General features: G+C 37.8%; 2 protein-coding genes across 5 annotated transcripts; both read left to right on the forward strand.

Annotated features, from left to right (window-relative positions):
• Positions 1 to 1,848: 1,848 nt before the first annotated feature.
• Positions 1,849 to 20,248, forward strand: kars1 (lysyl-tRNA synthetase 1). 4 transcript variants are annotated; one of them, XM_077201819.1, is made up of 15 exons: positions 1,881 to 2,138; positions 4,369 to 4,499; positions 4,667 to 4,805; positions 4,902 to 5,067; positions 6,054 to 6,147; positions 6,237 to 6,423; positions 10,589 to 10,714; positions 12,087 to 12,206; positions 12,295 to 12,457; positions 13,705 to 13,878; positions 14,009 to 14,094; positions 15,360 to 15,445; positions 17,410 to 17,536; positions 19,557 to 19,700; positions 19,833 to 20,248. In XM_077201819.1, the coding sequence occupies exons 2-15, from the start codon at positions 4,381 to 4,383 to the stop codon at positions 19,905 to 19,907; spliced, it is 1,806 nt and encodes a 601-aa protein (XP_077057934.1). In that variant the 5' UTR covers positions 1,881 to 2,138; positions 4,369 to 4,380; the 3' UTR covers positions 19,908 to 20,248. The 4 variants fall into 4 exon arrangements, with proteins under 4 accessions (XP_077057935.1, XP_077057934.1, XP_077057936.1 ...); XM_077201818.1 differs by lacking the exon at positions 1,881 to 2,138 and adding an exon at positions 2,937 to 3,029; XM_077201820.1 differs by lacking the exon at positions 4,369 to 4,499 and having other exon boundaries at positions 1,849 to 2,138.
• Positions 20,249 to 21,118: 870 nt separating this feature from the next.
• Positions 21,119 to 27,950, forward strand: gcshb (glycine cleavage system protein H (aminomethyl carrier), b). Its single transcript, XM_077201826.1, has 5 exons — positions 21,119 to 21,360; positions 25,101 to 25,180; positions 27,154 to 27,217; positions 27,289 to 27,420; positions 27,500 to 27,950. Exons 1-5 carry the CDS (start codon positions 21,210 to 21,212, stop codon positions 27,595 to 27,597), a joined length of 525 nt encoding a protein of 174 aa, XP_077057941.1. The 5' UTR covers positions 21,119 to 21,209; the 3' UTR covers positions 27,598 to 27,950.
• Positions 27,951 to 27,983: the final 33 nt, after the last annotated feature.

The following is a 27,983-nucleotide window of genomic DNA, read 5'->3' on the forward strand; positions in this document are numbered from 1 at the left end:
AGTGGCGGTTCTAGACCATTTCAACTGGGGGGGCAAGCTGGGGCCAGTTGTACTGTTAGAGGGGCCAGTTACATTTAGACCTTATTGTTGTCATATCATTTTCTGCACTGCACTGCAGGCATTAACAGGCAAAATACCATGTTTATAATCATTAAACAATGCATTTGCATTTCCATTATATTTTTACATTTGCATTACATATTCAGTATTAGTCACAGTAACTGTAATTGACATGATGTCCTTCTTTCTCTTCATTTTGGTGAGAACTATAGAGCAAAAGCAATGGGGACCAAGAAGCGTATTAATTCATTTACTGAAAATAACTGACTTGCTAGGTAAATACTAACCGCAGGGTTCCTGCACGCTTTTTAAAGTCAAATTTAAGGCTTTTTAAGACCTGAAGAAATCAAAATTCATACCGTATTTTAGGGGTGTGCAATATTGACAAAAATATATCTCAATATTTTCAATGTTTTGTTGATAATTAGATGATATTTTACTGATTGTGTTTTTGTGCTGGTGACATGTCTGGTTTAGGCCTGTTGTTGACAGCAGACTCACAAAGATATTCATATTTTTTAATATTCTATGCAGTGGTCAGTTAACAGCAGGGACCGAAATCAATTTTTTAATTAATTTTTTATTAATTTAATTTGCCACATTAAATTGATTTCCAGGGGCATTTTCACCTATATATGGACATTCTCTCTAAACTTATTTAGAGTTATGAATCACCTTTTAAGTCAAATACTAACATTCAAATTATACAGTAATTATACTTATTTATACAATAATACTTAATTATACAATAATTATACAGTACCACTGTTACCAGTCAAATGAAATAATTTAATCAAAATCCATCTTTGCAGTGCAGTCTAGAGGTGACACAGAAGTGGCATTAATATATTTACACTCCATTTATAATTGCATAAATAAAGCTATGAGATTTTTTTCAAATCAATATTTAAATATGAAATGATTTCTAATTGTAATGTTCTAATTAAAGGGTACTTTAAATATGAAACTAAAACCGCCAGTAGGCGGCGGCAAGTCGCTGTTTTAATAAGTGAGTTGAGGGATTCATTCATTGTTCAAACGGCTGATTCATTCGGGAAAGGAGCAAGTGATTCCTTCAAAACACGGATTTCAGTCAAGAAATCATCGCTGTCTGTTGCATTGAGACTCTGCTACGGTTTCATTTTGAAATTCTAGTCGGCGAAATAAAGGGAAAACAAACAATATTGACAATATTGTGTCTAAAAAGTAACTCCCAATGTTCACTTATTGTTAATTTAACTGTTGTATAACATCAGTATCACAGTTGCAATTGTGCACGGGAAAACGGCACTCTTGCTGATCTGATATAATAACATAATATGATATAAATATAAGACATAAACTAATTTGGGGACATAGCCTACCTATGAACCGCAAACAGCAGTGAAAGGACGATAGACAAATGCGACTTCAGCTCATAGTGCCTCGTATACAGTTAAAACATTGATTACAATATCATAATAGACAATACACATCGCACACCCGATACGCACATAAAGAATGAACTTGCAACTGAACTGAAATTTACCAGCTTTCTCCTTCTCTCCTCTCTCGCGTGCAGGAGACAGACGTTATTCTGCCGCGATTCCCGCGAATTTGATGCGAATTGTCACGTGAACAAGCAAATCCTCAAAGATAGAATAATAAAAAAAATAATACGCATACAACGATAACAACGATAGCAAAAAAACAGTTTTGTAAAAATTATTTCACACTCCACATTTAGGGGGGCCAAGCTTGTTGTCACAGGGGCATGGGCTCCCCCGGCCCCCCCCCTCTAGAACCGCCACTGTAAATAGGCAAGATCGCTGTGGAAATACAGACCGGAAGACAAGAGACAATGAGCGGGAGCGCAGCCAGAGCCCGTCTAACGGATTTCTATTTCTTTCTATCTGGCGCGGCGCTGAAAAGGGGCGGGGCTACATTGAAGTGTGGAAGTGGCGTCATATCCGAGGGCCGAGTCGGTTCGTTGACAAACGCAGTCTCAGTTACTGTTTGTGTGTGTGTGTTTGGCGTAAGAGCGCGGAGAAGAATATGGCAGACGGAGCTGTCGTGGATGGAGACAAACTCAGCAAAAAGTACACACATTTAACTGTTATAGCGTTACAGCGAGTATGCGTATGTATTCTATATGAAACGCTTAACATATGTTTACTTGTGTGCATTGTATGGTTTAGCGTGATTTTCAATGCTGTGAGATTTGGGTTAAAGTAAACGCATGCCGGGCAACCTGGTTATAGCAATTATTTTACCTCCTAACTTCGTAAATACGGTATATCTTATTTGTAACGTCCCTGCGATTAGGTTATTAAATAATCTTGTTTTATTCCTTATCAGTCCAAGTATTGTCTGAATGCTTTCACTATCGGTTTTCGGGTCATGTTGAATGAATTCGGACTAACGAAATAAATATTAACAGGTTAAATAGTGATACATTTCACAAAATTAAAACACAATAATAGGAGGATTATTTGTGCCTCAAATTTTATGGGTCAAATAGTAGAATTACAAGAACTGATGCAACATGACAGACAATTTCATGGAAGTAGAAGTAACTGAAAGTGGAAGTAACCACAATTAGGTATTTTAATATTATTAAGGAAATATGTGTGTGTGTATTATTTGTTTTTTTGTTTATATTTTACAGTTTCATAATTTAAAAATTAACCACCATTTAACCATTTTATTGTGTAATGTGTTATTCGTTTTAATATTATGACTGAACATTTTCGGTGTTAATGTTATGCAAATATTTATAAAAAATAAATAATTAGAAGAGAAAGTGACTGATGCAACCCCAAGCAACGGTACTTTTACACTGAAATATGGTTGAACGTTAGCTAGCTTGTTGTTGTTGTAGCATGTATCTTGCTTCAGTCTCAGTTACTGTGTGTGTGTGTTTGGCGGAAGAGCACGGAGAAGAATATGGCAGACAGTGCTGTCGTGGATGGAGACAAACTCAGCAAAAAGTACACACATTTATAGCGTTACAGCGATTATGCTTACTCTATACGAAACGCTAAACATAAGTTTGCTTGTGTTGTGTGCATTGTATGGTTTAGCGTGATTTTCACTGCTGTGAGATTTGGGTTAAACGCGTGCCGGGCAACGTGGTTAGATCCGTCTGAACACGATTGACTGACTAGAGTGTGTTGATTCCTATTCACCATGTAACGTTAACTTTAGTCTTTGTGACGATAATTCTCTCGCCAGCATCCTCTCGAATCTCGTTTATGCTCGTAAATCCTCAAATTGCACACAGCCGGTTGCATTTAGTTGTACAATTGACTACTTCATTCCCCATAATTCCGCTGCGGGTCTACAGAAATCTAATGGCGTATTCGCTTATGAGAGGTCAGAATTGTCCGTTAACTTACCCAGTATTTCAAAGAACCGATTCGGCAATTATTTTACGTCGTAACTTCGTTAATATATCTTATTTGTAACGTCCCTGCGATTAGGCTATTAAAGAATCTTGTTTTATGCCTTATCAGTCCAAGTATTGTCTGAATGCTTTCACTATCGGTTTTCGGGTCATGCTGAATTCGATTCGGACTAACGTTAGCATGCTAGGATACTATACTCTTACAAAGTTGTTTCATTATTATGCCGTTTCGAATTCAGCTCAAGAGTTTCTTATTTGTGAACCGATTCAAATGATTCATTGGAAATATCAGACTCAAAAGAACGACAGTTCAGCTCTCTCTCTCTCTCTCTCTCTCTCTCTCTCTCTCTCTCTCTCTCTCTCTCTCTCTCTGATTTTAGAGCTCTGTTTCACCTGTCAGGACGAGAAAGTATTTCATAATCCCAGTATTATTATTCTAGAATTTCTAAGGTTTTGAACCTTAAGAACTAGTAAGGTTTTGTTTACATTAGTCAGACCTAACAATGAAAAAAACTTCGAACGCATTTATAAATATTAATGTTAATAGTAACATTTACTATTATATTAATAAAGTCAAAAGTTGTATCTGTTCATATTATTTAATAGATAAGCAAACATGAACTAATTACTAAGTCATATTTATATTAACTGACTTTTAAAAAAATACATACTCAGACGAATGTAAGGCTTATTGCAGTAATTAACATTAACCAATGAGACCTTACCTTATTGTAAAGTGTTACCAGCAACATTATATATATATATATATATAACGCAACAGCAATGATACCAATAGGTATTTATGACAGTGAAAACTAATTCCATAGTGCCATGGCATCACAATATAATTCCTGTACCACCATGGTACGTTTCTGCAAGGGTGCAATAAACTCACCGTTATTTTTTTTTGATTCATCGAATAGGGCATTCGCATCATGTTGACTCTGGTCAGAATATGCAGGCTGCAAGCCTTCAGGGCGCAGACGTTTGCTCTTCCCTGTTCACAAAGCCTGCCTTTGCTTATACAAGGAAGTCGCTGGAGAAGTGACAAAAGGTTGGTGGTCTTTCCATTTAATGCGAAAAGCGACCAACCTTTTGTCACTGAAAAATATTGCTTGCTAGAGACTTCCACAGCATGAATGTGCTAGCGGCGCAACAGCAATGCTAGTAGTGTTTCTCCGCATGGCATCTGAGCTTTGTTCTAACCCTATACGTCTTTAGTGAGCTGAAAAGGCGCATGAAAGCTGAGAAGAAGGCAGCTGAGAAGGAAGCCAAGGTCAAAGAACAGCAGGAACAGGAGACCAATGACAAGCCACAGCAAAATGCATATGGGGCCGATGAGGAAACCCTGGACCCAAATGTGTGTTGAGTATTGGTTATGGAAGTCATATTACTGGCACACAAATTCAGAATCAATTGTGACTGAGTTATCTTGCCTCTCTTGTTTTCAATACAGCAATACTTCAAGATCCGTTCACAAGCCATTCAAGCCTTGAAGGGAACAGCTGAAGACCCGTACCCTCACAAGTTCCCTGTGGACTTGTCGCTTATGGAGTTCATTGAACGATATAGCCACCTTCAGCCAGGGGACCACTTGACTGATGTTGTCCTCAATTTATCAGGTAAATGTTTTCTACTTACGATAGTTCACCCAATAATGAAAATGATCCCATAATTTACTCAGTTATATTAAAACAATTATCCTTGGCTCTTTCAAGCTTTATAATGGGGGTGAATGGTACCTTCTTTTTTTTAAGCCCAAAAAAGCACATCCATCTGTTTTTGTAAGAAAAGTAGTCATATTTATAACTTTCTAAACTAAAATCACTGGCTTCCGGTAACGGCCGTACTTGAGTCCATTACCGGCGGAAGAGTGACCTTAACTGTTTTGAGTTAACTGTTTTGTTCCTCTGGTGTGTGAAGTGCCACGATGTGATCAGGAAAACACAACATGCACACTAACAGATTCCGTTCCCAAACAACAGAGTCCAGCATGTGAACACGGGAAATCTTGCAAAATCTCCCATCAACTTTAAAGTAAACCAACATGGCGGACGACCGGCAAAAAGAAATTCAATATTTTGGATATTTACGATTCGAGATTGGGCCGACTCAGACGTTCTACCGAGCAGATTCAATAATTCTTAAAAAACCTTACACCACAGGAAAATCGGATAAAATTATCTGTAGAACCATCAAGATAATCGGGACTTTACCTAGGATTGTCGGAAGGGGAGAAATCGGTCCAAAATTGCCCCGAATATCTTGTAGTGTGTACCCAGCATAAGGTGAGAGTAGACGCCTCTCACTGTTCAAATTCAAGCTCTTCCCACATTTCTCTTTAAAAAAAATTGTTTTAGACTTCTAATTTGTGACAGGTGTTTTGTTTTGCTCTATCATCTACTCTTCCGCGTTTGCCAATACATCATGCATTGGGTCAGAGGTCACTCTTCTGCCAGAACTAGACCGTTACTACAAATTTCATCCACCTAGAAATGTGAAGAATTAATGTTTCTTTAACAAAAAGAGACATTTCTGCTGCTTGATTTAAAAAAACATTTAGATTCTTTCCTTATTTTGTGCCTTCATGTTTTTTCTCGTTTGAAAGGTCGTGTCCACGCTAAGAGAGCTTCAGGTGCCAAGCTGCTGTTCTATGACCTGCGAGGAGAAGGAGTCAAGCTGCAGGTCATGGCCAACTCCAGGTCGGATTTGCACTCTACGGCATCACGTTTCACGGGTATTTCACATTTTGACATAGTAACATAACCTGTGTTTAATTTTTAATTCTCAGGAACTACAAATCAGAAGAAGATTTTGTGCACATTAACAACAAATTAAGGCGCGGGGACATCATTGGTGTCCGGGGGAACCCTGGCAAGACAAAGAAGGGCGAGTTGAGCATCCTCCCAGTGGAGATGACACTGTTGTCTCCGTGCCTTCATATGCTTCCCCACCTTCACTTTGGCCTGAAAGACAAGGTAAAAACTAGTTTCTTTAAACTCTCTTTCTGTTTTCCCCTCCGTTTTCAGCACACCCTTTGACACTGGTATTTAGGAGTACAATTAAGTGCCAGTACAGCAGCACAGCAAAAATTAATATGCAACTGACTGGGACTTATTATGCTTATTAAAAGTGTTTATTACTTTTAAAAGAATATACTTCAGTGCATGCACCTGAATGGAATGGTTTCAGACACATAATTGCATGTTAATTACATTTAAATGATAGTGTATATTATTATTATTATTAATGTTTATTATTGTTTAACTTTTCAGTGCTTTTTTTGTAGGACTTAAGAACATCTTTATATGTAATTTCAATTTAGTTCTATTGTCTTTGAAATATGCTTAATGTGCACTGCTGAATTTACTGACAAGCATTTATCAATGTAATTTCTCTTAACTTGTCATGTATTTAAATAAATTTGTAACTACACATTTGTAATGATGTTGCATTTTAGTACATTTAAAATAGGTCAACTTTAAATGTAATATCAATAACATGATTTCCATTACACAAGAGTAGATGTTAAAACTTCATGCTGATTTGTACTCTGCTTTCGCCAAGATAAGCACCAACTAAGATGTAGCTTTACAGTAACCTATGCTTCTCCATCCATTTACGCTTCTTTCCAAATGGTGATGTGAATCTCCTTCTGTCTGGTGTTAATCGCGTCAGCACACACAATGGCTGCAACCACAGTGCGGTCCCCCCATGACAGCCGTCTGGATGGAGCCGAGTAGGGAACATCTCTAGGGTCTTCAAGTGGGCACCTTCTGTCCTCAGTGTTTCGTCGACTAGCCCACGACACCTCAAGAGGGCTCGACAGTGACTCTGGCGTCCCAGAGTCACCCCCCTCTAGGGCTGGACGATTTTGGCTAAAATCATAATCGCGATTAATCGAACAAGTTACCTCGATTGCGATTATTGAACGATTATTTACAAAAAAATCTTTCTCATGTGTCACTGGCAAGGCTTATACTGTAAATATGTTCACGGTTATTTTTTTGATTGAAAGAATGCATAATCCTATCTTTGTGATTCTAAAATAAGGAAACACACAGATAGCTTTAAATGCTTATTAAATATTTCAAACAATTGAATCAAACAAAGCATACAATGCTTGAAATACAAAACGTCTAATAAAAAAGTAATTAAGTTTTAATGTAAAAAGAAAGTTTCCTAAAAACGTAGAAAATAGTTATTTTTGTAAACAAAATAAATTATTGTAAATATTGCCATCTTAAAAGTAAAATATAACTTGTATAAAACTAAAATACTAATCCTTTTCATATTGTTTAGCATTTGTAAATGCTTGTGTTATCGAAACCTGCTTTGTGGAGTGGAGGCACTTGTTGCTGGGCGTTTGTTAGTCTCTCTTTTTTCGCGTGTTTCTTTGGTACAAGCGGCTCCTGTTGCTGAGTTGACTCAGTGTTTGAGTTCCCTTTCACACAGAGATTCCGGAAAATACATGGATAAAGTGGCCCGGGATTTGACCCGGGTTCGTTGGTTCATTCACACTGCCAGTGATTTTCCGGAATCAAGAGAGTGCGTTCACACAGACACGCACAACCTGCAAAGACACGTGACATGTCCCAGCGGCGTCTATAGTTTGCTTATGAGCTGCGATTTCTCTCGAGAAACTACGCTTGTGCATTTTTTTCTCTGATGTTCCCAACTTGGCATCAATCCCGGGTCGTGTTTGCGTTCACACAGGAGGTGTTTGTTCTGGCAATTTCCCGGGATCAACGCGCTGTGTGTAAGGGGCTCATGTTGCTTCAATGTCGCAGACTGGACGGGGCGGAGTTACGTGACTACACACGCGGTAATATGTTTTAAGGGGAAAGTACATTAACACACAGTGGACGGAAATATTAATAGGATTAAAAAACCGAAATAACCGACATGGTAAAATTACGTCGGTTATAGGCTCTGAATTTCGGTTTCGATTATTTTTCCATTAATCATCCAGCCCTACCCCCCTCTGTCCCCCACTTAACTCAGCCCAGCTTTCTGACCTTTACATCCCTCCTGCTGCTGAGGTTGCTCCTTCCTCATAATTCACATGTGACCTAACCACAATCTCTCCGCAACCCGACCATACGCGACAACCCGTTTGACTAAGGCTGTCGAGCCCCACTGCTGTGATTAAAGCAGGTTCAGTGGCAACGGTTCCGTGTGGCATACTACCTGTCCAAACACCAATCGTCATTCACGCAAAATACACAGGAAAACAATAACTGTAATTACTATGCAAACTATACAAATAAACAGACTCTTCAAGTTTTTCAAGAATTCTTCGAAACCTTAGCGTGGCGGCCTGTACACAGCCAGCCAGACTCTTTCCATCTCAACCACAGCCAGTTGCTGCTCCTCTCTGCTGCTTCAGATAAGTTCTTTACTGTGCGACGCAACTCTTGGCCACTGAATCCGACGTCTCTGAGGAACCGGGTTGCAGAGTGTGCCACAAATCCTCGACAACCCACTTCCACTGGATAAACCCAGACTCTCCATCCTCGCTGTTCTGCTTCAGTGGCCAGCTGAGCATACCGCAGTTTCTTCCTCTCATATGCCTTATCTACCGCATCCTCCCATGGCACTGTTAACTCTATCAGTTGAACAATGCGTGCTGATCCAGACCACAAAACAATATCTGGTCGGAGGTTAGTGGTGGCAATCTCAGGTGGAAAAATAAGCCACTGATCAAGATTAGCCAGCATTTTCCAGTCTCTAGCAGCTTCCAGTTATCCTGGGCGAGAATTGGTTTTTCCACCTTTTAGGCGGAGGAATATTGTCTTCTGTGTGTAATTTTTCTGTGTGGCAATGTATTGGTCATGTTATGCTTGTCTTCCAATGCTAAAGCCAAACATCGCAGTACTTGGTCATGGCGCCAAGTAAGTGTCAATGAAGCCATTCTTTAATAGGTAGGTTGACAATCTCTGAGCAATAATGCTGAAGAAAATCTTACCTTTGACGTTTAATAGTGAAATGGGACGAAACTGACTGATGCTTGTAGCATCTTTTTCTTTAGGTATAAAGACTCCACCTGCTCGGCGCAATGCTCTAGGTACAACCTGCTTTTCCCATGCCACTTTTATCAACTTCCACAGAATTCGTAGAACTCCTGAAGCACTCTTGTACACTCTGTACGGAACTCCATTAGGCCCTGGAGATGATGAAGCCCTTGCCTTTCTCACAGCCTGCTCTACCTCTTTCCACTTAGGTGCACAGACCTCCATTTGGTATTCTGGTGGATTGATAGTTGGGATGTCTGATGGAATTGACATAGGCTCATGCCTTTTTGCATCTTTATGCGTTTCCTCCAAAAATCTCTCTAGCTCAACCCTAGATGCTTTTAAAGTGCCATTCTTCTTACTGGTGAATAACTTTACCAATTTTAATGGGTCTTAATAGAAATTAGCCCTCGCACGCTCCTTCTTTTTGTAGCGTTTCCGTAGGCGCTCAGCTCTGCGTAATGTTGCAAGCTTATCTTTTATGGCCCTTTGTAAGAGATTGAGTCCCTCCTTCTGACTTTGTTCTGCTCTTTTCCATTGCTTCCTCAGCTGTCTCCTTTCTCTAACTAACCCTTCAATTACTGCTGCCGTCTAGACATAAGAGTAAAATTAGAGAAACTACTAGATTAGTTCGTACTTTTTCCTTCCATTTTTCCACACCAAACCTCTCAGTTCCATATGCGTAAATGATGTCCCCAAATTTATCCAGCTTCTTTTCAACTGTACCAGTTAATCTTTCCAATGCAAAGCATAGATCTGTGTTTACCGTGTCCCATGCAGTTTTCTCACAAGCTTTTGTCCAGCCACAGACACAAGCTTGGAGTTCAATGACTTTGCTAACTGCAGATCCTGATCTAGTCTTTTGGAATGGGAACTGATATCCTGATCTAGTCTTTTGGAATGGAAACTGATATGAGTATGGATAGTAATTCACAAAGTCGTTAACCATGTTGTCTTCCGCCCCCGCTCTCGCAGACTCTAGGGGTATTTTTAGGGGTAAACACTCATCTATTACTATGCAAGAGGCCATTTGCCTTTATTGATGATATTGCCAAATTGCAAGAAATCAAATGCTTTATTCGTCATTCATGATTTTACATGTACTGATGTTTATTCATTGTTCCTTTAGGAAACCAGGTTCCGACAGCGATATCTGGACCTGATTCTTAATGACTCTGTGCGACAGAAGTTTTTTACCCGTGCCAAGATTATCACTTATCTCCGCAGTTTTCTGGACCAGCTTGGGTTTCTTGAGGTAAGGATGACACAAGAAGAATATCTCTGTAGTGAAGTGCAGATTCGGGCTACACAATATATCGTTTTAGCATTGATATCACAATGTGTGCATCCGTGATGTGTGGTGTTTTGCAGGATGTGCGATGTCATAGGGATTGTAGTTGGTCTGCACTATGGTTGAAAACGCACGTGATTCAGGAATTAATTGCAAAGTTTAACCATCATACAGTGAAAGTTTATCATCTGCACATGTTTTAGGTCCTGTCAGTTTGAACATTCAATCAATTTTGAACCATTAGAGCGTAAGAAGATGCGAAAGAGAACTCAATTTGTTTGTTTTCTGTGCACGCAGACAGCACACGAACACCAAATTCCGTCCTTTTACGTCTATATGTGCTTGAACGGACACATGCATGCAAAATTGTCAAAATGTGCGTATCCTCATGTAAACAGTCGCTTATTGCTCACCTGAATGTAAATAATTGAGAAAGAAAATGGATGCGTATCATTATATTGGATCTGTGCATTCAGTCTTGAAGTGACAGCAGCCTAATAAACCTGCTTCTGTCTGTCATTGATGTTAATCAAACAAAAAAATGCAAAGAGAAAAAAAACGTATGCAGTTTTATCAAAAATTAAATATATTTTAAATATAAATTAAATATATTATAAATATCTGAAAAACAAAATATCGCAGTGTCATTTTTTTTTTCCAATATCGCGCCGATTGAGATGGTCTGCTGAGAGTTTCTTCAATTGCTGAAACCTGTTAAAACCTACTTTTTTTTCTTTAGCTTTTAATTCATTGTGAGCTTCTGTCATGAATTCAATTCAATTCAAATTTATTTGTATAGCGCTTTTCACAATACACATTGTCTCAAAGCAGCTTTACAGAAATTGCATTTCGGAAATGTACATAGAAAAATACAGTTAGTTAATCAAGTATTAATTTATGGCATAACATATCGCCGGCTTTGAGTCGTCTCTTCACAGGCGTCGAGTCGTCTCTTCACAGGCGTTGGGGCATCTGAAGTCTCCGTGAGAGGCTGGATACAAACTGGAGCTGACGAACGCTATTTACCTCGGGACTAGCGTCCCGAGATAACAGCAGAAAGGCAGATGGGAAATAATTAGCATAGCTGATGTTCATAATGTTAATGCATTCGAACTGATTCAGCAGTATCAAAGGTTAAGCATTAAGTGAATGCTTGGTTAAAGAGATGCGTCTTTAATCTAGTTTTAATGTGTGGTGTGCCCTTGTCTCTTTATCTTTGGTCAGCCATGTTTGCTGTTTTTAAATGTGCTATATAAATAAAAACAAACTTGAAACTTGAGTTTCTTCAATCGCTCCATGTTTTACTGGTTGCCTTTTTTTTTAATGTGTTTTACAGATTGAAACCCCAATGATGAATCTGATACCTGGTGGAGCTGTAGCAAAACCTTTTGTCACCTACCACAATGACCTCAATATGAACCTCTACATGAGAATTGCTCCTGAGCTTTACCATAAGGTAAATGTGTCACTGCAGCAGCTGTTCAAATTTGAAATGTTGAAGTTCTTGAGTTATATTGGATATGTGACCCTCATCAATGTTTCAGATGCTGGTAGTCGGTGGAATCGACCGTGTGTATGAGATCGGGCGTCAGTTCCGTAATGAAGGCATCGATCTCACCCACAACCCTGAGTTCACCACATGCGAGTTCTACATGGCTTATGCGGACTATCATGACCTGATGGAAATCACAGAGAAGCTTCTCTCAGGTTACGTTCACATTGCAGGCAGAAGTGGGCCAAATCCAATTTATTTTGCTCATGTGACTCAGATCTGATTTTTATATAACAGTGTGAACTGCACAAACCACATGTAATCTGATCTTTTCAATTCTGATTTGGGCCACTTCAATATGTGGTCCTAATTTTGATACAGGTCTGATGTTTTACAATGCGACCTCAGTCTGAACAGTCACAGAATTCATCTGACATTAACATCACTCTAGAATCAACATTTAGTTGAATTTATCAGTGTATACATTCAGAAATGAGCTGGAATGAAAAATACAAGTAGAAAATAAACAAATGATAGTGGCATTAATTTTAAACATTTAATGTCAAGCCTTAACTAATTTAAAGCGAAACCAAAACTACTGGCATGTGGGAAATGCGCTATACAAATAAACTTGGGCTCATGTAGATCTTTCATTCAGTATGAATCCAAATGTGTGCGCTTTGTGCAGGCTTGACGTTTACTGCATTTCATAAGTCACTTTGGAATATAAGTAATCCGTTCATATATGGATTCCTTTTATGATAAAAAAAAAATTATGAATCTTTTTCTTAAACTTCATTAGTTTTTTGAAGATAAAAGGAAGTCTTTGGTTTTTAAATGACCTGCGTGCAAGTAATTGACTGTTCATTTTTGGCTGAATTAAATCTTTTAACATGAATATTTTGACGTCAGTAGTAATTTGAACTACCATAATTCTGTAATTCCATAATTTTTCAAAGATTTAAAGTACATGACTCTGGCTATCCCAGAGTTATGACTTTCTTTCATGAGATAAACACAAGTGAATTGGTGCCAAGCAACATACCACACACAGCGGACATGACCGTAATCCATTCAACCCCAGTGGATGAATCAATGTCTTCTGAAGTAAAAAGTTAGGTGTGTGTAAGAAAAATACTAATGTTTTTAACTTTAATGGTTTTAACTATTAATCATTGCTTACAGTCTTGTGACACGTGAAGAAGACATTGATTCACTGAGGTCGTATGGGTCACTGCCACATTCGCGGTGTGTGATCACACACGCGGCACCCATTCACGTGCATTATATGGACACACAAAGATTGATTATTTTCTTAAAATTCTTTGTTTATCTGAAGAAAGTCATATACATCGGGGATGGCATGAGGGTTAGTAAATGATGAGAGAATTTACATTTTTAGGTGCATTTATATAACATGTGTCTGAAAACACCAAGTGACGTTTCTTTGTTGCTTTCACAGGAATGGTGAAGCACATTACCGGAGGCTATAAGGTGACGTATCATCCTGATGGTCCAGAAGGACAAGCCCAAGAAATCGACTTCACTCCTCCCTTCAGACGGATCAGCATGACTCAAGACCTGGAGAAGGAATTGGGAGTGAAGTTTCCAGCTCCTGACACCTACGACAGTGATGGTAAGGGCTACGGTCAATAAACTAAAGAGCACAGAGAAGAGCTGTTGAATTACTACATGAAAAATACTTGACCTTCTCGAACATGGGCGGTGGAGCTTTACTCTTTTAAAAACTCATGTTTTTTTGACAGAAACACGCAAGTTCTTAGATGACCTTTGTGCTCAGAAAGAAGTTGAATGCCCTCCTCCTAGGACGACTGCTCGTCTTCTTGATAAGGTATAATACTCTGGCCAAAAACTGATACTATAATAGAAATTCGATGGAAAAGAGCTCACGGAGCCGGATTCACTAAACATTCTTAAGAAAACAAAGAAAATAGCTGTTAAGAATACTTTGTATTCCCAAAAACATTTCTTAAGGTTGATCTAAACTTTATAATGTTTTTAAAAATCATTGTAAATAACTTCTTAAACTTAGATAACCTCCAGCTTGTCTTAAATTCCCAAAGGTAACATGTTTAATACATTTTAAGTATTAAAGGGATAGTTCACCCAAAAAATTTTATTTTGTCATCACTCACCCACAAGTTTATCCAAACCTGTGAGTTTTTCTTCTGTTGAACACAAAAGAAGATATTTTGAAGAATGTGCGTAATGATACGCATTCATTTTCTTTCTCAATAGTTTACATTCAATACATAAACTATAATAGGCTATAAATAACTGCCTTATCTTAAACAAAATTTAAGGACTTTTTTTTTTTAAATGTAGGACATATAAATCATAAATATACAGCAAACTGAAACGGTTAAAAGAGAAATATCAATGTAAACATAATCAGGCCGACGCACAATTAGCCTTAACATTGAATGTAAACTAAGTTTTGCAGAGGTCAGAACACAAACAAAATGTATTTATTTGATATAAAACGAATAAATAAAATATAGCAGCAAACTGAAACATTACATGAACAATTAAGCTATACCTGACTAACCTCACTGATCTCATTCTTAGCATATTATGAGAAAGGAACAAGTTTGTCCACGTTGTTTGAGAGAAGTGAGCTCTGTGTCTGACTTAAAATGAAGTCGGGCTTTGAAAAGATGCGCTCTGGCGTGGAAGTTAAGTTAAACGTCATGCTGTAAGCGATACTAATTTCGATTCCACACGAACACTTGGATATGTGCCTAATATTAGCGCACCTTTATCGAGGATAACGGCCATGTAAGGTGGTTAAAATTCAGGCTACTACTTGCATGTTTTAAATAAGTCATGTTTGAGGTCACACATCACCTCTTTCTTTACCCTCTCAATATTCCCACACTTTGGATTTTCTGCCCGACATTACCGCATGGACCAGCCGTGTTAAACACCTGTCCAGAGAAATTGTATAATGCTCACAAAAATATGTATTAAGACCAAAAGCACTCCATATCATAAATAACAGTTGGCTTATTTACAAAAGATATGTTCTTTGTGCTCATCAACATGTACACATTTTAAACTGATTTTGCCTTATTGTTGTTGATTTTTTCCATGTAGTTGGTGGGAGACTACCTGGAGGTGAAGTGCATCAACCCAACATTCATCTGTGATCATCCACAGATCATGAGTCCTCTAGCTAAATGGTATGTGCCTGATTTTGATTCTAGTTTTTCACGCTGTGGTTAAATCACAAATGATCTAACCCAGGGGTGTCCAATCCTGCTCCTGGAGGGCCAACCTCCTGCAGAGTTTAGTTCCTTTCAGCTCCAACACACTTGCCTGGACATTTCTAGTGAGTCTCTGTAAACCCTGGTTTGCTGGGTTCAGGTGTGTACCCTCTGGTGGTGTTTTTTTCTTCTCTTGTTTTGACATTTTAGATATTGCTACCGCATCGGAATGGTGCGAAACTTGATGACTTTTGTGGCAGTCGCTATGTGACCACAAAAAAAAAGTATGGAGCTAAGCGGTCGTTTAAAAAAAACAAAAACAAAAACTCACTTGTTTTGTTCACGGTCAAAAATGTCAGAAATGTGCAAAGATATGAACATACAGAGAATATTTTGTGTACAATCTACAAATCATTCACTATGCAGAAAAAAGTTCAAAGCAAAGAGGGGTGAAACTCTGAAATATCAAGAGTGCAAACTAGACACCCCCGGCCCACCAACATATGTATGTGAACTGGTGTGACTGTAACACAAAGCACGTTTTTGCAAATTCTGGAAATAAAATCATTAATTCAGCCACAATTCAGTAAACACTGACATCAGGGAAGGGGTTACACTCTAAAATATCGAGAGTACAAAATACACACCCACTAAAACACACACACAAATGAACTCTTGTGGCTGTAAGAGGTTGAAGTCAAATTGATTAACCTCTGATAAAGTATTCCTGTTGCATTTATTTTTGTTGAATTTTGGTGTGTAACAAAATTACTTTTTCTGTGTTAAGGTTTGAATGTAGTAAAATGAATGCAAAAACACTTCAAACAAAATCTAAACCTTTACAAAGTTGTCTTTGAGAAGTCTAAATGTATATCCAAATACACAACTTAATAAAGAACAAGTATGTGTCGTTTTATATAATTTTAAAAAAATATATAATCTAGAGGGTAAAACATTGCATTACAGATGTCTTTTCTAACACCCACCAGATGGCACTAATATGACTTAAAAAAATTATTTTAAAGGCATTGTCTCCATTTTAACATGAAATGATGCTTTAATTGAAAAGTACTAGAGGATGGATACCCGACACGAGCCCGACGGGACCCGTCGGTACCCGACGGGCCGGGCCGGGTTCGGACAGATATTTAGAAATTATGTTCGGGTTCGGGTCGGGCTCGGTCACATCAGCGCGATATGACATTGAACATTTTAAATTTAAAACAGCTTATTATGTTGCTAGCCAATGTGCCTGATGCTTTCACGTGATGCAAACGTTCGTTTTTGTGATTAAAATACATGTAAAATATTACCATAACATCTGTCTTCTTGTGTGCGGAAATTTGTTTATGTAGCCGTGACAACGAAACACGTGCATGCGCGCCTGCGTTAAGTGCGCTTGTTTCTCCGTGCGCGCTGATGCAATCATCCTGCTGACATTTCCGAATGTCTTCCTACAGTTGCTTAATAAAAGCAGGCTTTCCACACAAACAAACGGACATGTGTCATTAGTATGAGAAAAAAAAAAAGGGATTTTAACTGTCGGTCTCGGGTCAGCCTCGGACATAAATATCTTTATGCCTGTCAGGCTCGAACATAAATATCTTTATGCCTGTCGGGCTCGGGTCGGGTTCGGTTACTGCTCTGTCGGACGCGGGCCGGGCTCGGACAAAAAAATTCGGCCCGATCCGCACTCTAAAAAGTACAAAAAAATTGTAGAACATTTTTAAATTATTTTCAGTGGACAAAATTTGGTCATATCACATTAATATCCACCAGTACCATGAAATTCTCTCAAAATACAAAGGAAAAAAAGAACAAATATTACTGAAAATATTTTCCTGAAAATAGTTAGATTTGGAGCTGAACTCCTCAGGACAGTTTTGGACACCCCTGATCAAATACATTCAGCTGATGTATTTTCTGTCTCTCCTCCTCAGGCACAGATCACAGAAAGGTCTGACTGAGCGCTTCGAACTCTTCGTGATGAAGAAGGAGATCTGCAATGCCTACACAGAGTTGAACGATCCTATCAGACAACGAGAACTGTTTGAGCAGCAGGCTAAGGTGAAGCTAAACTCGAATACCTAATTTTTGTGTTAATCTTGTCCTGAAGTTTAATTTCGGGGGACTTTCTCAGTTATTAAATGTTGTCCTTAAAAATATCAAACTAGTGCACAAATTGCAATCACTTGCTGTTGGCTCTGGTGGTTTGTGTTGATGCACTGTATTTGCATGGGTATTGTAATTATATTGAGAAGTATATTCATTTTAATACAAAATAATTTATTTTGTATTCACGTTAGACCAATTACACAATCACATTTAGTATTTTCTTGATATCTGTATCAAGTACGTTACCATTCAAATGTTTGGGGTCAGTAAGTATTTGCTTGAAAGAAATTACTACTTTTCAGTAAGGATGCATTAAATTAAAGGGGTTGTTGATTTATGATTTCACTTTTCTAACTAGAGTTAGTGTGAAATGTTGCTGTTTAAGCATAAACATCTGCAAAGTTACGACGTTCAAAGCAAAGGGAGATATTTTCTTTTAAATTAATTGCTTTTTAAGGACTATAAGGACTACAACAAACGGCTGGTAGGAACTACACAACCTAAAATTTACATAAACCCCGCCCCGGGAACACAATTTATAGATGATCAAGACAGAATGTGCTAATCAATCGACTTGAAGATAACTACACATAAGATAGATTAATTCATCAACTAACCATTGAGAAATGTTGTCACTTCCTCTTGAGTCTCTCCATCTTTATGACTCCGGGTTGAACATAAAAGACTAAAAGTTTTTATAATGTTCAGTGCATGTCTGTGTGAGGTAAATGGACACAAGCTGTTTAAGCTCCGCCCTCTGTGCCGGGAGCAGCAGCTCATTTGCATTTAAAGGGACAGACACAAAAACGCTGTGTTTTTGCTCACCCTCAAAAAGTGACAACTTTCACATGCTATTATAAAAATATATGTGGGGTATTTTGAGCTAAAACTTCACATACACACTCTGGGGACATCAAAGACTTATTTTACATCTTGTGAAAAGAACATTATACCATCCCTTTAAACAAGTGACAGTAAAGATTTTTTTAATGTTACAAAAGATTTCTATTTCAAATTCTACATTCTCTTCATCAAAGAATCTGAAAAAAACTGTATCATGGTTTCTGCAAAATATGAAGCCGATTTCAACATTGATAAAAAATCAGAAATTTTTCTTGAGCATCAAATCATAGAATGATTTCTGAAGGATCATGTGACACTGAATACTGGAGTAAGGATGCTGAAAATTCAGCTTTGATCACAGGAATAAAATACATTTTAACAGCCTATATTCAAATAAAAATCATCTATTCTAAATTGGAATAATATTTCATTCACAGTATTGCTGTTTTGACTAATTTTGATTAAATAAATGCAGCCTTGGTCAACATATGAAACTTCTTTCAAAAACGTGAAAATGTTAAGGCCAAACTTTTGAATGGTAGTGTACAGTATATATGGCTGGGCATTAGACGAATTTCACAATTCGGTTTCGATTCGCTATCATTCGATATCGATTAATTGGAGCCTATCAGGTACAGTACGTGGCCAATTTACTTAAGGAAAAAAATATCTAAAGCTGTTAACTACAGAAAGCACCAGTTGGTACATCACTATAATATTAAACATTAAAATTAACCTAAAATACAGGAAGCTTCTATCAATATGGGGGGTAGAAATTTCTTTTGAATGCACACTCGCTTTTAACCTTCTCTTTACAATTTGCGATCACGTGTACAGGGAGCGGCGGTACGGACCACACTTTTTTCAAGACAAGATGTCAATGACGCTCAGGAACTGTTGCACAACAAATCCTCAGACATCATCCTGTCAGTCTTCCTCCCTACTATATTCACTATATTAACCGACTACAGCAGCAAGCCTAACTTGTCCCTTTTGGCGCTCCGTAGAATGCGTTACTCATTTTTCCATGTCTTTTCGAATTCAGAATTGGCTTCGGGCACATCACTAACAAGCTGCTTTGGTTAGAAAGTATCCTCCAGGGGAATGAATGTTCATATTGTGTCCACAGGCCAAGGCAGAAGGTGACGATGAGGCGATGTTTATTGATGAGACCTTCTGCACTGCCTTGGAGTACGGGCTTCCACCCACGGCAGGATGGGGCATGGGCATCGACCGGGTCACCATGTTCCTCACAGACTCCAACAACATCAAGGTATGACCCACCATGACACCTTTTCATTAGAATTGTAGCCCTGTAAATAAATGCAGTCAAATATTATTCTGTGGATAGTTTGAAATGAAAACTCGGTCTGATATAAATATGAATTGATGTGCTCTGCTTTAGGAGGTGCTTCTCTTCCCTGCTATGAAGCCTGAAGATAATAAAGCAGCTTCTCCTGCAGAGGGCACATCAGTGTGAGACTGAAGAAAACACACCTGAGGATTTCATCCATCTCTGGATTTCTTGATTCAACCTGAACTGTCCAATTTATCGTCACTGTTGAGGGTTATAACCTGATATAATATTCAAGACCTATGCACTGTTCATAATGAAAGGAAGGATTTCTGCAGTTATTTTAACATACGGCTCACTGTTTTATTGGGGATAGGAACCCTGTTTTCTTTTCTCTGTAGCCCGTTGTGATTAAACCAGATGTTTCTCATACATATTTGGATGTTTTATGATCTTCTGTCCAACTGTATTTTTTAACAATGGCTGTTCAATTGTATCCCATTAAATAACGACTTATACAACCTAAACGGTTTGTGTGTTTTGTTTCTATATCACAGATGGACATCTCATCTTAGTTTTCTCTCCTTTAGTTTGCTTATTTACTCAAAATATAATATGCTATTTTAAAGCAGTTTTGTAATGGTAGTTGTCATAATTTGCAAGCTTGATGAACTCTAAGGCCTGGTTTCACAGACAGGGCTTAGATAAACCAGGATTAGGCTTTAGGTAAATTAGGACATTTTAAGTAGCTTTTATAAACTTTATAACAATACTGGTGTGCTGTGCATCTTGAGACAAAACAATGGTTCTGGTGTATTGTATTAGTAACTGGGCCCAACAAGTAGATATTGCATTAGACAGCAAAACATCAAGTGTATTTTAACCATTTATTTTATAGAAAAAATGTAGCCTACAATACTTGATATTTGAATGTAATCAGAACATTTTACTTTTTTATAAAACTATTATTTTTACAGTATGCTTAAGTAATGAGATACTTTGGATTGTCAAACGTTAGTGGACCATGTGCTATTTGATGAATAACACCTGTGGTTACAGACAGGTGTGACTTCAGATATGCAGTGAGAAGAATAACCAATTTATTAAGAGTAAAATGGCTGAGAAGAGAAAAGGTGTAGATTTCTAGTTTGCAGATGTCACTTGGTTTGATATATGGCTTAAATATCCACATATTTTGGGGGCCCCTCTAAAGAAACACTATTCTGTAGTATGAATGTTGGCTTTCAAAACCAAGGGATTTGATTCTACTTAGCTTTCGTCATGTTTGGACTTTGTATAATGGTTCGTTTAGTCTGTGCCAATGTTCTTGTCGTTATCGATATCTCTGTTCGTGTTCTCAGACTAACTTATCAGCACAGTGAGGTCCCTGGTTTAGCGTGAGCGCGCTTCTTGCCTCTGTCGCGCGCCTCTCGCTCGGTCAAGTGCATCAGGCTGGTATTTCATGTGTGAAGCCCAGAGTCAGTGAAGATGGCGATGTGTGCGGCGCTCAGATGCGTTTCGACAAACTTTTCGGGAGCATTGCCCCTGCTCTCGAGACCAGCACATATCTGGACGTGCCAAAATTCGATAAGACCAAACATCTTAAGGACGCTTTACACGAGCTCGCGGCTTTCGGGAGGTAAAAACTTTACTGAACTCACGGTTCCCACACGTTTTACATCTCACATTTAGTTTTTCCGTAAGGACTGCAGCCATTCCTGTTTGCGTTTTTGGGCATTTCAGACGCTTTAATGTGCTGGAATCTAATGTGTACTTATCAACCGAATTGGTATTGAGATTAAACGTTGGTTACATTGGAACTTTGGTTCGTTTGTTACGTCATGAATGTCTTGTACGTTTTATTCGTAACGTTAAGTTATTTGGCGGATTCTTCCGTTTCACTGGTCTCTTTATTTTTTGAACTTTTTCGTTATTGCATTTTTTTTGTGTGTATTCTTATTTACAGCGATTTATTTACATGGTCCGTGTAAGGTCAATATAATTTTTGCTGACGCTTGCATCAAACTCGTCATGCACTAACATTAATTTTTCTCGCTTGTGGTATTATCATGGGTTTCTTTGCAATCTTAAAATGTGTCTATTTAAAGTGAATACCGTGCTGCATCTCGTGCCCGTGAAGTCTGATTAAATTAGAGGCCCCTGACTCCACATTATCTCCACAAAATCTGTCATTAACAAATCTGTGTGTGTTATGTGTATGAAATTACACATGCATGCATCACCTCCATAATGTTCCCTCAGTTGCCTCAAGATCAGAAATAACAACCAGGAGTGTTTTGCATAAAGCCCAGGCATGCTCCAGCATTCAGCCCTGCTCACAATCTGGTTTAAACCTGTATTGTTTCTGCATGGGCTGATGCTAGAATCCGTCTCAGTTGAGGCATTACCCCTCTGGGAGTCCTCAGCACTGGTTCATTGGTGTGCCCGACTATTTTCATAAGGACTATGTCCTCAATATGCAATTTTTATTTCAAATTATGTCTGCTTGCTTTCTGAATCAGGTCCTGTGCAAGGGATATTGAGGCATTCCTGACATAATTGTTTCATACGGAAGAGGATGTTTAATGTGAATCACTTGTTTTATCATGTGAATCTTATTTTGTAGTTTTCTTGTACAGAAACCCATAACTGGGTAATTAAGAAACCTGTTTGAAAGACAGTTATTTTGCAATGGCTGGCACAGAAATTAAAATCATTCGGCATGCCCTAACGTGACCTTTTTACTGTTGCTTCCACCCTCAGTGACTGTGTCGTGTTCGGTACAATGGTAGGAGAAGTTTCAGAGTTAGAATCATTTAGAAAACACAGTGCAGTGAAATGGAGAGACTGATCTGGAAATAATTAATGCAGCATTAGCCTCATGGAGTTCAAATGGTCAACTATTATCAGTCAGGAAGTTAATATTTATATAATTGTTCTTGAAAGAAAAGTGTCGGGTTTAAAGTAATAGCCTAGTTCTTCAAAATATAAGGGCACATAATGATTCTCATGTCATTCCAACCCCATATGACTGACTGAAGCATTTATTGTAGTTTACATGGAAACAACAATGCTATCATTTTCAAAAACTTGCCTTTTGAAACCCATTTTCAAAGTTTGCCTTTTCAGGCCCCTGAAACGCTGTTGTCGTGTAAATAAACAGCCAAAATGTTTCCGTTTTTAGTTGAAACCGGTGTTGTCTAAAGTTCGACCCCGTACCGAAACGTGCCATTAGACGTTTGAAAGGCCCGTTCTTTGTTATTGCATGAAAAAGAATGATCCGTACATTATTTAACATTTCCCCAATTTCTCTTCCACATTAGAAAAAAAGTCACAAGTGTTTATAACAATGTAAGAACTAATTTGACAACTATTCAAAATTGTTTTTGGGGGATTAAAATAAAACTAAAATAAAATACTTGATGATAAACACTTAAAAAAATGTAATTAAATTTTGAAACGTTGCCTTGAGAACAAACTGAAATTAGATGAAATACTGAAATTATGGAAACTGAAATTAAAATAAATTAAAGCTATATATATATATGTATATATATATATATATATATATGAATGACAATAGCACATGCTATTTTAACTCCAAATATTGATAAATCTAGTATAAAAATAATAGTAAAATATAATAACACTGTGAGAGTGCGTAATTGACATTGACACTTTAACTAAAGCCACTTAAAGGCAAGCCTGCAAGGTTAGCAACAAAAAAAAAAGCAAAACACCTAGGGGTGTAACGATACCCTCATGTCACGATACGATACACATCACAATACTGAACTCACGATACGATATTATTGCGATACTCCAAGACATATAATAAAAGGTTAAAAAAATGTACTGTTGATTAAAATGCTAACTTTGATATTACTTTGTGTGTGTAAATGAATAGGCTTGGACTTGCTGGAAACCCAATGAACGGGACAATTAATGGAGACGCCTGAAAAAAAAAATTTCATGATTCTGAAGCTGAAAGTACAGAATTATTTTAGATGAATATTCTTGCACTCTGTCACTGACTAGATATATTTAAAATAATGTAAGCCACTTTTTACAGGTAACAAGACATTTGGCATTATCAGGACCCACAAATATTGCCCCATTGCATTATTATACATTATATTCAACATTATATATAGTAGTTTAATGTAGTATTGACACTAAAACTCTGTAAACTTACATTTTTCTCACACAGTCATTTTTATTTTGGGTGTACAATACATATTGTCACTATCGATAGATATTGTTGCATTTTTGTATTGCGATATATTATAACACAATATATTGTTACACCTCTAGTAACACCTTCTAATGCATTTTTCTTGTGACGTAAGTTTGCTGGTGGATCAGTTTATGGTAACGTTATATATGATGGCTGCAAAATGGACTTATTTGGACTTAAAGAAACGTTGCTCGCTGTCAGACTGGTTGATCTGATCATGTTGCAAAAAGCACGAAACTGTAAGCACTGTTCGTTTATATCATGTTCACATATAACCACGAGAAAACAATGTGTCATAGCAGATGTACGGTAAAATATAAGCCAATTCCCTTCCGCGATTACATTCACCAGTTATCAGACATTTAAATATGTTGCGGGATTATCGTTAGCAAACTATAGCGATTTTGGCGATTTTTTTTTTTTTTTTTTTTTAAACAAACGTTTCTTTGAAGAAACTGTCCGTAAATATGAACAAAAGATTGAATGTAACATAAAGCAAATAATTATTTGTTGTTAAAAATACTTATTAAAGCCCAAAATTCGTACATTTATGGGTCTTGTTTTTTGCTTGGGCAGCCATTTTGCGTCTGTAGCCGGTGTATGCAGTGACACTTCTCATACCCCTTCGTTTGAAGTGTGGTCCCGAAAAATCTTCATTTGAAGGGCTAGCTGGCCCTTCCCCTTAGCCCTCCCCCTCCAACCAAAAGAGAATCGGGAGAGCCCTACCCCTTCACGTGCACGTGCAAAACAGAGGGGAAGGGGAAAGTGAAGGGGTAAGGGGTAGAATTGGGATTTTTGCACTGAAAAAAATGCTGTTTTATAAGAAAAGTCATGCACAATTGCACAACAGGTATGATTCAGTTTACGCCACTTCTCATTCATGGTATCCACAAACCGTGATTGACTGGCATACAACTCTGATCGAGATTCAGTGACGTCAAGACTGTTATCAATGATTGCGATTGGTTATCAAGGCACACATGATCCATTAGCCGTTACGCTTTCTCCAATGGTAGAGCCACGGACCCTCGTATCTCCCTCCCAATAAGACGACCATCTCTGCTTTAACTAATTGTTCTGTTTATCCTGATCTTTTTATGATTAAAATTCTCTTTGTCAATCAAATTGTCTTGTCTTTTCAGATCTGAAGTTTACAGACAAACACGAGTGGGTGCGAGTGGAGGGCGGTGTGGGCACAGTCGGCATCAGCAACTTTGCTCAGGTTTGCCCCCCTCTATAAAGAAATGGGTGTTAAGACATGGTGTCGGTTCAGTTTCCAATGTTTATCCTTGTTTTTACACTTTTTACTGCTGAAACGGTATGATCCCTGTTAGGTCACTGTCCCACCAGTGGGACGTTGGTCATTATATATAATATCTTAGTCTAAACCTACACCAATCTTGACAAACTATATATAGAATTTTTGAAACAAATGACAGAGCAACAGTAATTTATTAGTTTGCAACAAGAATATTCATCAGTGTCATAAGGCGCGTTTAGACCTTTTTGAAATAGCGATGCACTTAAAAAATCTCAAAAAAAAGTTTTAAATATAAAGTAGAACAGATCGATTTTCCATTTGTGACGATGTGGGGAGGGTTCTTTCTCCGCACGTTTTTTTTATGTTAGTTAGGCCATGTTCAGACTGCCAGCAAATTTTATTTTTTTGCATATCCAGATTTTATCCAAATGGGTTTTTGATAGTCTGGACAGCAAAAAACACACACATGAAATCAGATTTTTTTCAAATCTGATTCAAACTAAAGCAAAATGCAATACCAATCAGGTTTTTACAGATGCGTCTCTGTCTGGACAGTGCACTCTTGCTGCTCAAATCGGGATTTCAAATTGTCTTTTGCGTCACTCCTAACGTGACGCAACGAAAACACCAAAACTGTTAACAGAAATACAGGATATTCATAATCTCCTCTCTTAGCACATCTCCTACCAGTCTCCTCCACACTAATCTTATTTGATCATTAGCAATAGTTGGAGAAAAAAAAATCTAATTTGCCTGCAGTCTGAACAATAATGCCTTAGAGGTTGATTTCAACTCAAATACTGCCCATACTGCTTCTGAATAGGATGTTTACTTCATAAATATTGTGAAAAATATGGTTCAGATCATGACATTTAGTGGAAATGTTTGTTTTCAACCACACAAAATCTTACTGAAAGCTCGTTGTTTGAGATATCACCCCAGATTTATGACTTTGATTTTCTTGCCGTTTTAAAGTTGAACATGTTTTGTAAAATATATATTTTAAATGAGATGTGTGTATATATATAATTTCATAATATATACGAACAAAAATGTGTGTGTATGTATATATATGTATGTGTGTGTGTGTGTTTACATTTTCGTGCACTTAAACTTCTTTAACTTTAACTCAATAAGTGAGACTGACAGTTAAAGGGATGGTTCACCCAAAAATGAAAATTCTGTCAGTATTTACTCACCCTCATGTTGTTCCAACCCCGTAAGACCTTCGTTCATCTTCGGAACACGAATTAAGATATTTTTGATGAAATCTGAGAGCTGTATCATATCTGATATCTGATATCTGCCGGTCCAGAAAAGTTAGTAAAGACATTGTTAAATTAGTCCAAGTGACTACAGTGGCTCAACCTTACGTTTATCAAGCGACGAGAATACTTTTTGAGTGCAAAAAAACAAAATTAACGACTTCATTCAACAAACTCTTCTCTCTTCCCTGCCACTCTCTTACGCTATTCACTTTGTTGGGCTTTTCACAAAGTACAGCTCTTCCGTGTTTTACGGCAGAACGCTGGTTCACTATTGGCTGAGCACGATCACATGATCACATGCATGCGTTAATGGTGCTTGCGTGAATTGGGTAGCACGGAGGAGAATAGATTGTTGAATTAAGTCGTTATTTTAGTTTGTTTTTGCGCACAAAAAGTATTCTCATTGCTTCATAACATTAAGGTTGAACCACTGGAGTCTCATGGACTATTTTAATGATGTCTTTACAGACCTTTCTGGGGCTTGACCGCGGTCATTACGTTGCAGTCTGTGGATGGTCCAGACATCGCTCGGATTTCACCAAAAATATCTTAATTCGTGTTCCGAAAATGAACTAAGCTCTAATGGGTTTGGAACGTAATTAATGACCGAATTGAATTTTTGGGTGACTATCTCTTTAATGGTCTTCCCCCTTTCTATCGCCATAGGAGGCGTTAGGTGACGTGGTGTACTGTGGGCTTCCAGAAGTGGGAACAAAGCTTGAACAAATGGGTGAGAATCAATTGAAATCTCCATCTTTTGCCTGTTACAGCATTTTTTTTTACATATTTTTTTTTCCCCAGAGGAGTTTGGTGTTTTAGAAAGCGTCAAAGCTGCCAGCGAGCTGTATTCTCCACTGACTGGAGAGGTGACGGAAATCAACACCGATCTGGCAGATAACCCTGGACTAGTAAATAAAGCCTGCCACGAAGACGGTGAGTGCAGCTGAATTCACGAAATACTTTACATGCATGTATAATATACTCCTCAAACATTCATTTCTCCTTCTTGAAGGATGGTTAATTAAGATGACCATAGAGAAACCTGCAGAACTTGATGAACTCATGGATGAAGCTGCTTATGAAAAATTCATCAAATCCCTCGATTCATAAAGGTTTTCAGACCTTTGTTGTTTTGTTCTTGATCATTCAGATCCTTTAAGGATTCACAATGGCTACATTATAATGCTGATGGTAGAATGAGTACTAATACAATTCTTATGAAATTTATTTATTTTGGTTTTGTAATTTCTTTTTCCACCAAAATAATCTTTTGTAATGTGCTAGTTTAACAAACTTTTGCCGTCAAGAGCCAAATATTTCAAAGGGCTTTTGGATACAGTCTGAGGTGCTTTTACATGGACTCAAACAAAGAGAGGCTGATTGTCTTAAATATTACGTTTGCCTGTATGATGCGTGTGACGTTAAAGTAACATGACATGCAATAAAATCGAAAATGTAACATTTTTGAGCCCCATTTTTGCTTCTGTATTCTGATG

The sequence above is a fragment of the Siphateles boraxobius genome, unplaced genomic scaffold, assembly GCF_051911475.1.
Source record: "Siphateles boraxobius isolate OS27281-9 unplaced genomic scaffold, OSU_SipBor_1 48, whole genome shotgun sequence".
Classification (NCBI taxonomy): domain Eukaryota; kingdom Metazoa; phylum Chordata; class Actinopteri; order Cypriniformes; family Leuciscidae; genus Siphateles; species Siphateles boraxobius.

What these genes read in the sequence shown, in the direction of transcription:
- kars1 (XM_077201819.1), top strand. Translation starts at nt 4,381, where the DNA reads ATGTTGACTCTGGTCAGAATATGCAGGCTGCAAGCCTTCAGGGCGCAG. An exon ending in TGACACCTACGACAGTGATG is followed by an intron (nt 13,879 to 14,008) that starts GTAAGGGCTACG and finishes TTTTTTTGACAG; the next exon opens with AAACACGCAAGTTCTTAGAT. An exon ending in CTGCTCGTCTTCTTGATAAG is followed by an intron (nt 14,095 to 15,359) that starts GTATAATACTCT and finishes TTTTCCATGTAG; the next exon opens with TTGGTGGGAGACTACCTGGA.
- gcshb (XM_077201826.1), top strand. Translation starts at nt 21,210, where the DNA reads ATGGCGATGTGTGCGGCGCTCAGATGCGTTTCGACAAACTTTTCGGGA. An exon ending in GCATCAGCAACTTTGCTCAG is followed by an intron (nt 25,181 to 27,153) that starts GTTTGCCCCCCT and finishes CTATCGCCATAG; the next exon opens with GAGGCGTTAGGTGACGTGGT. An exon ending in AACAAAGCTTGAACAAATGG is followed by an intron (nt 27,218 to 27,288) that starts GTGAGAATCAAT and finishes TTTTTTCCCCAG; the next exon opens with AGGAGTTTGGTGTTTTAGAA.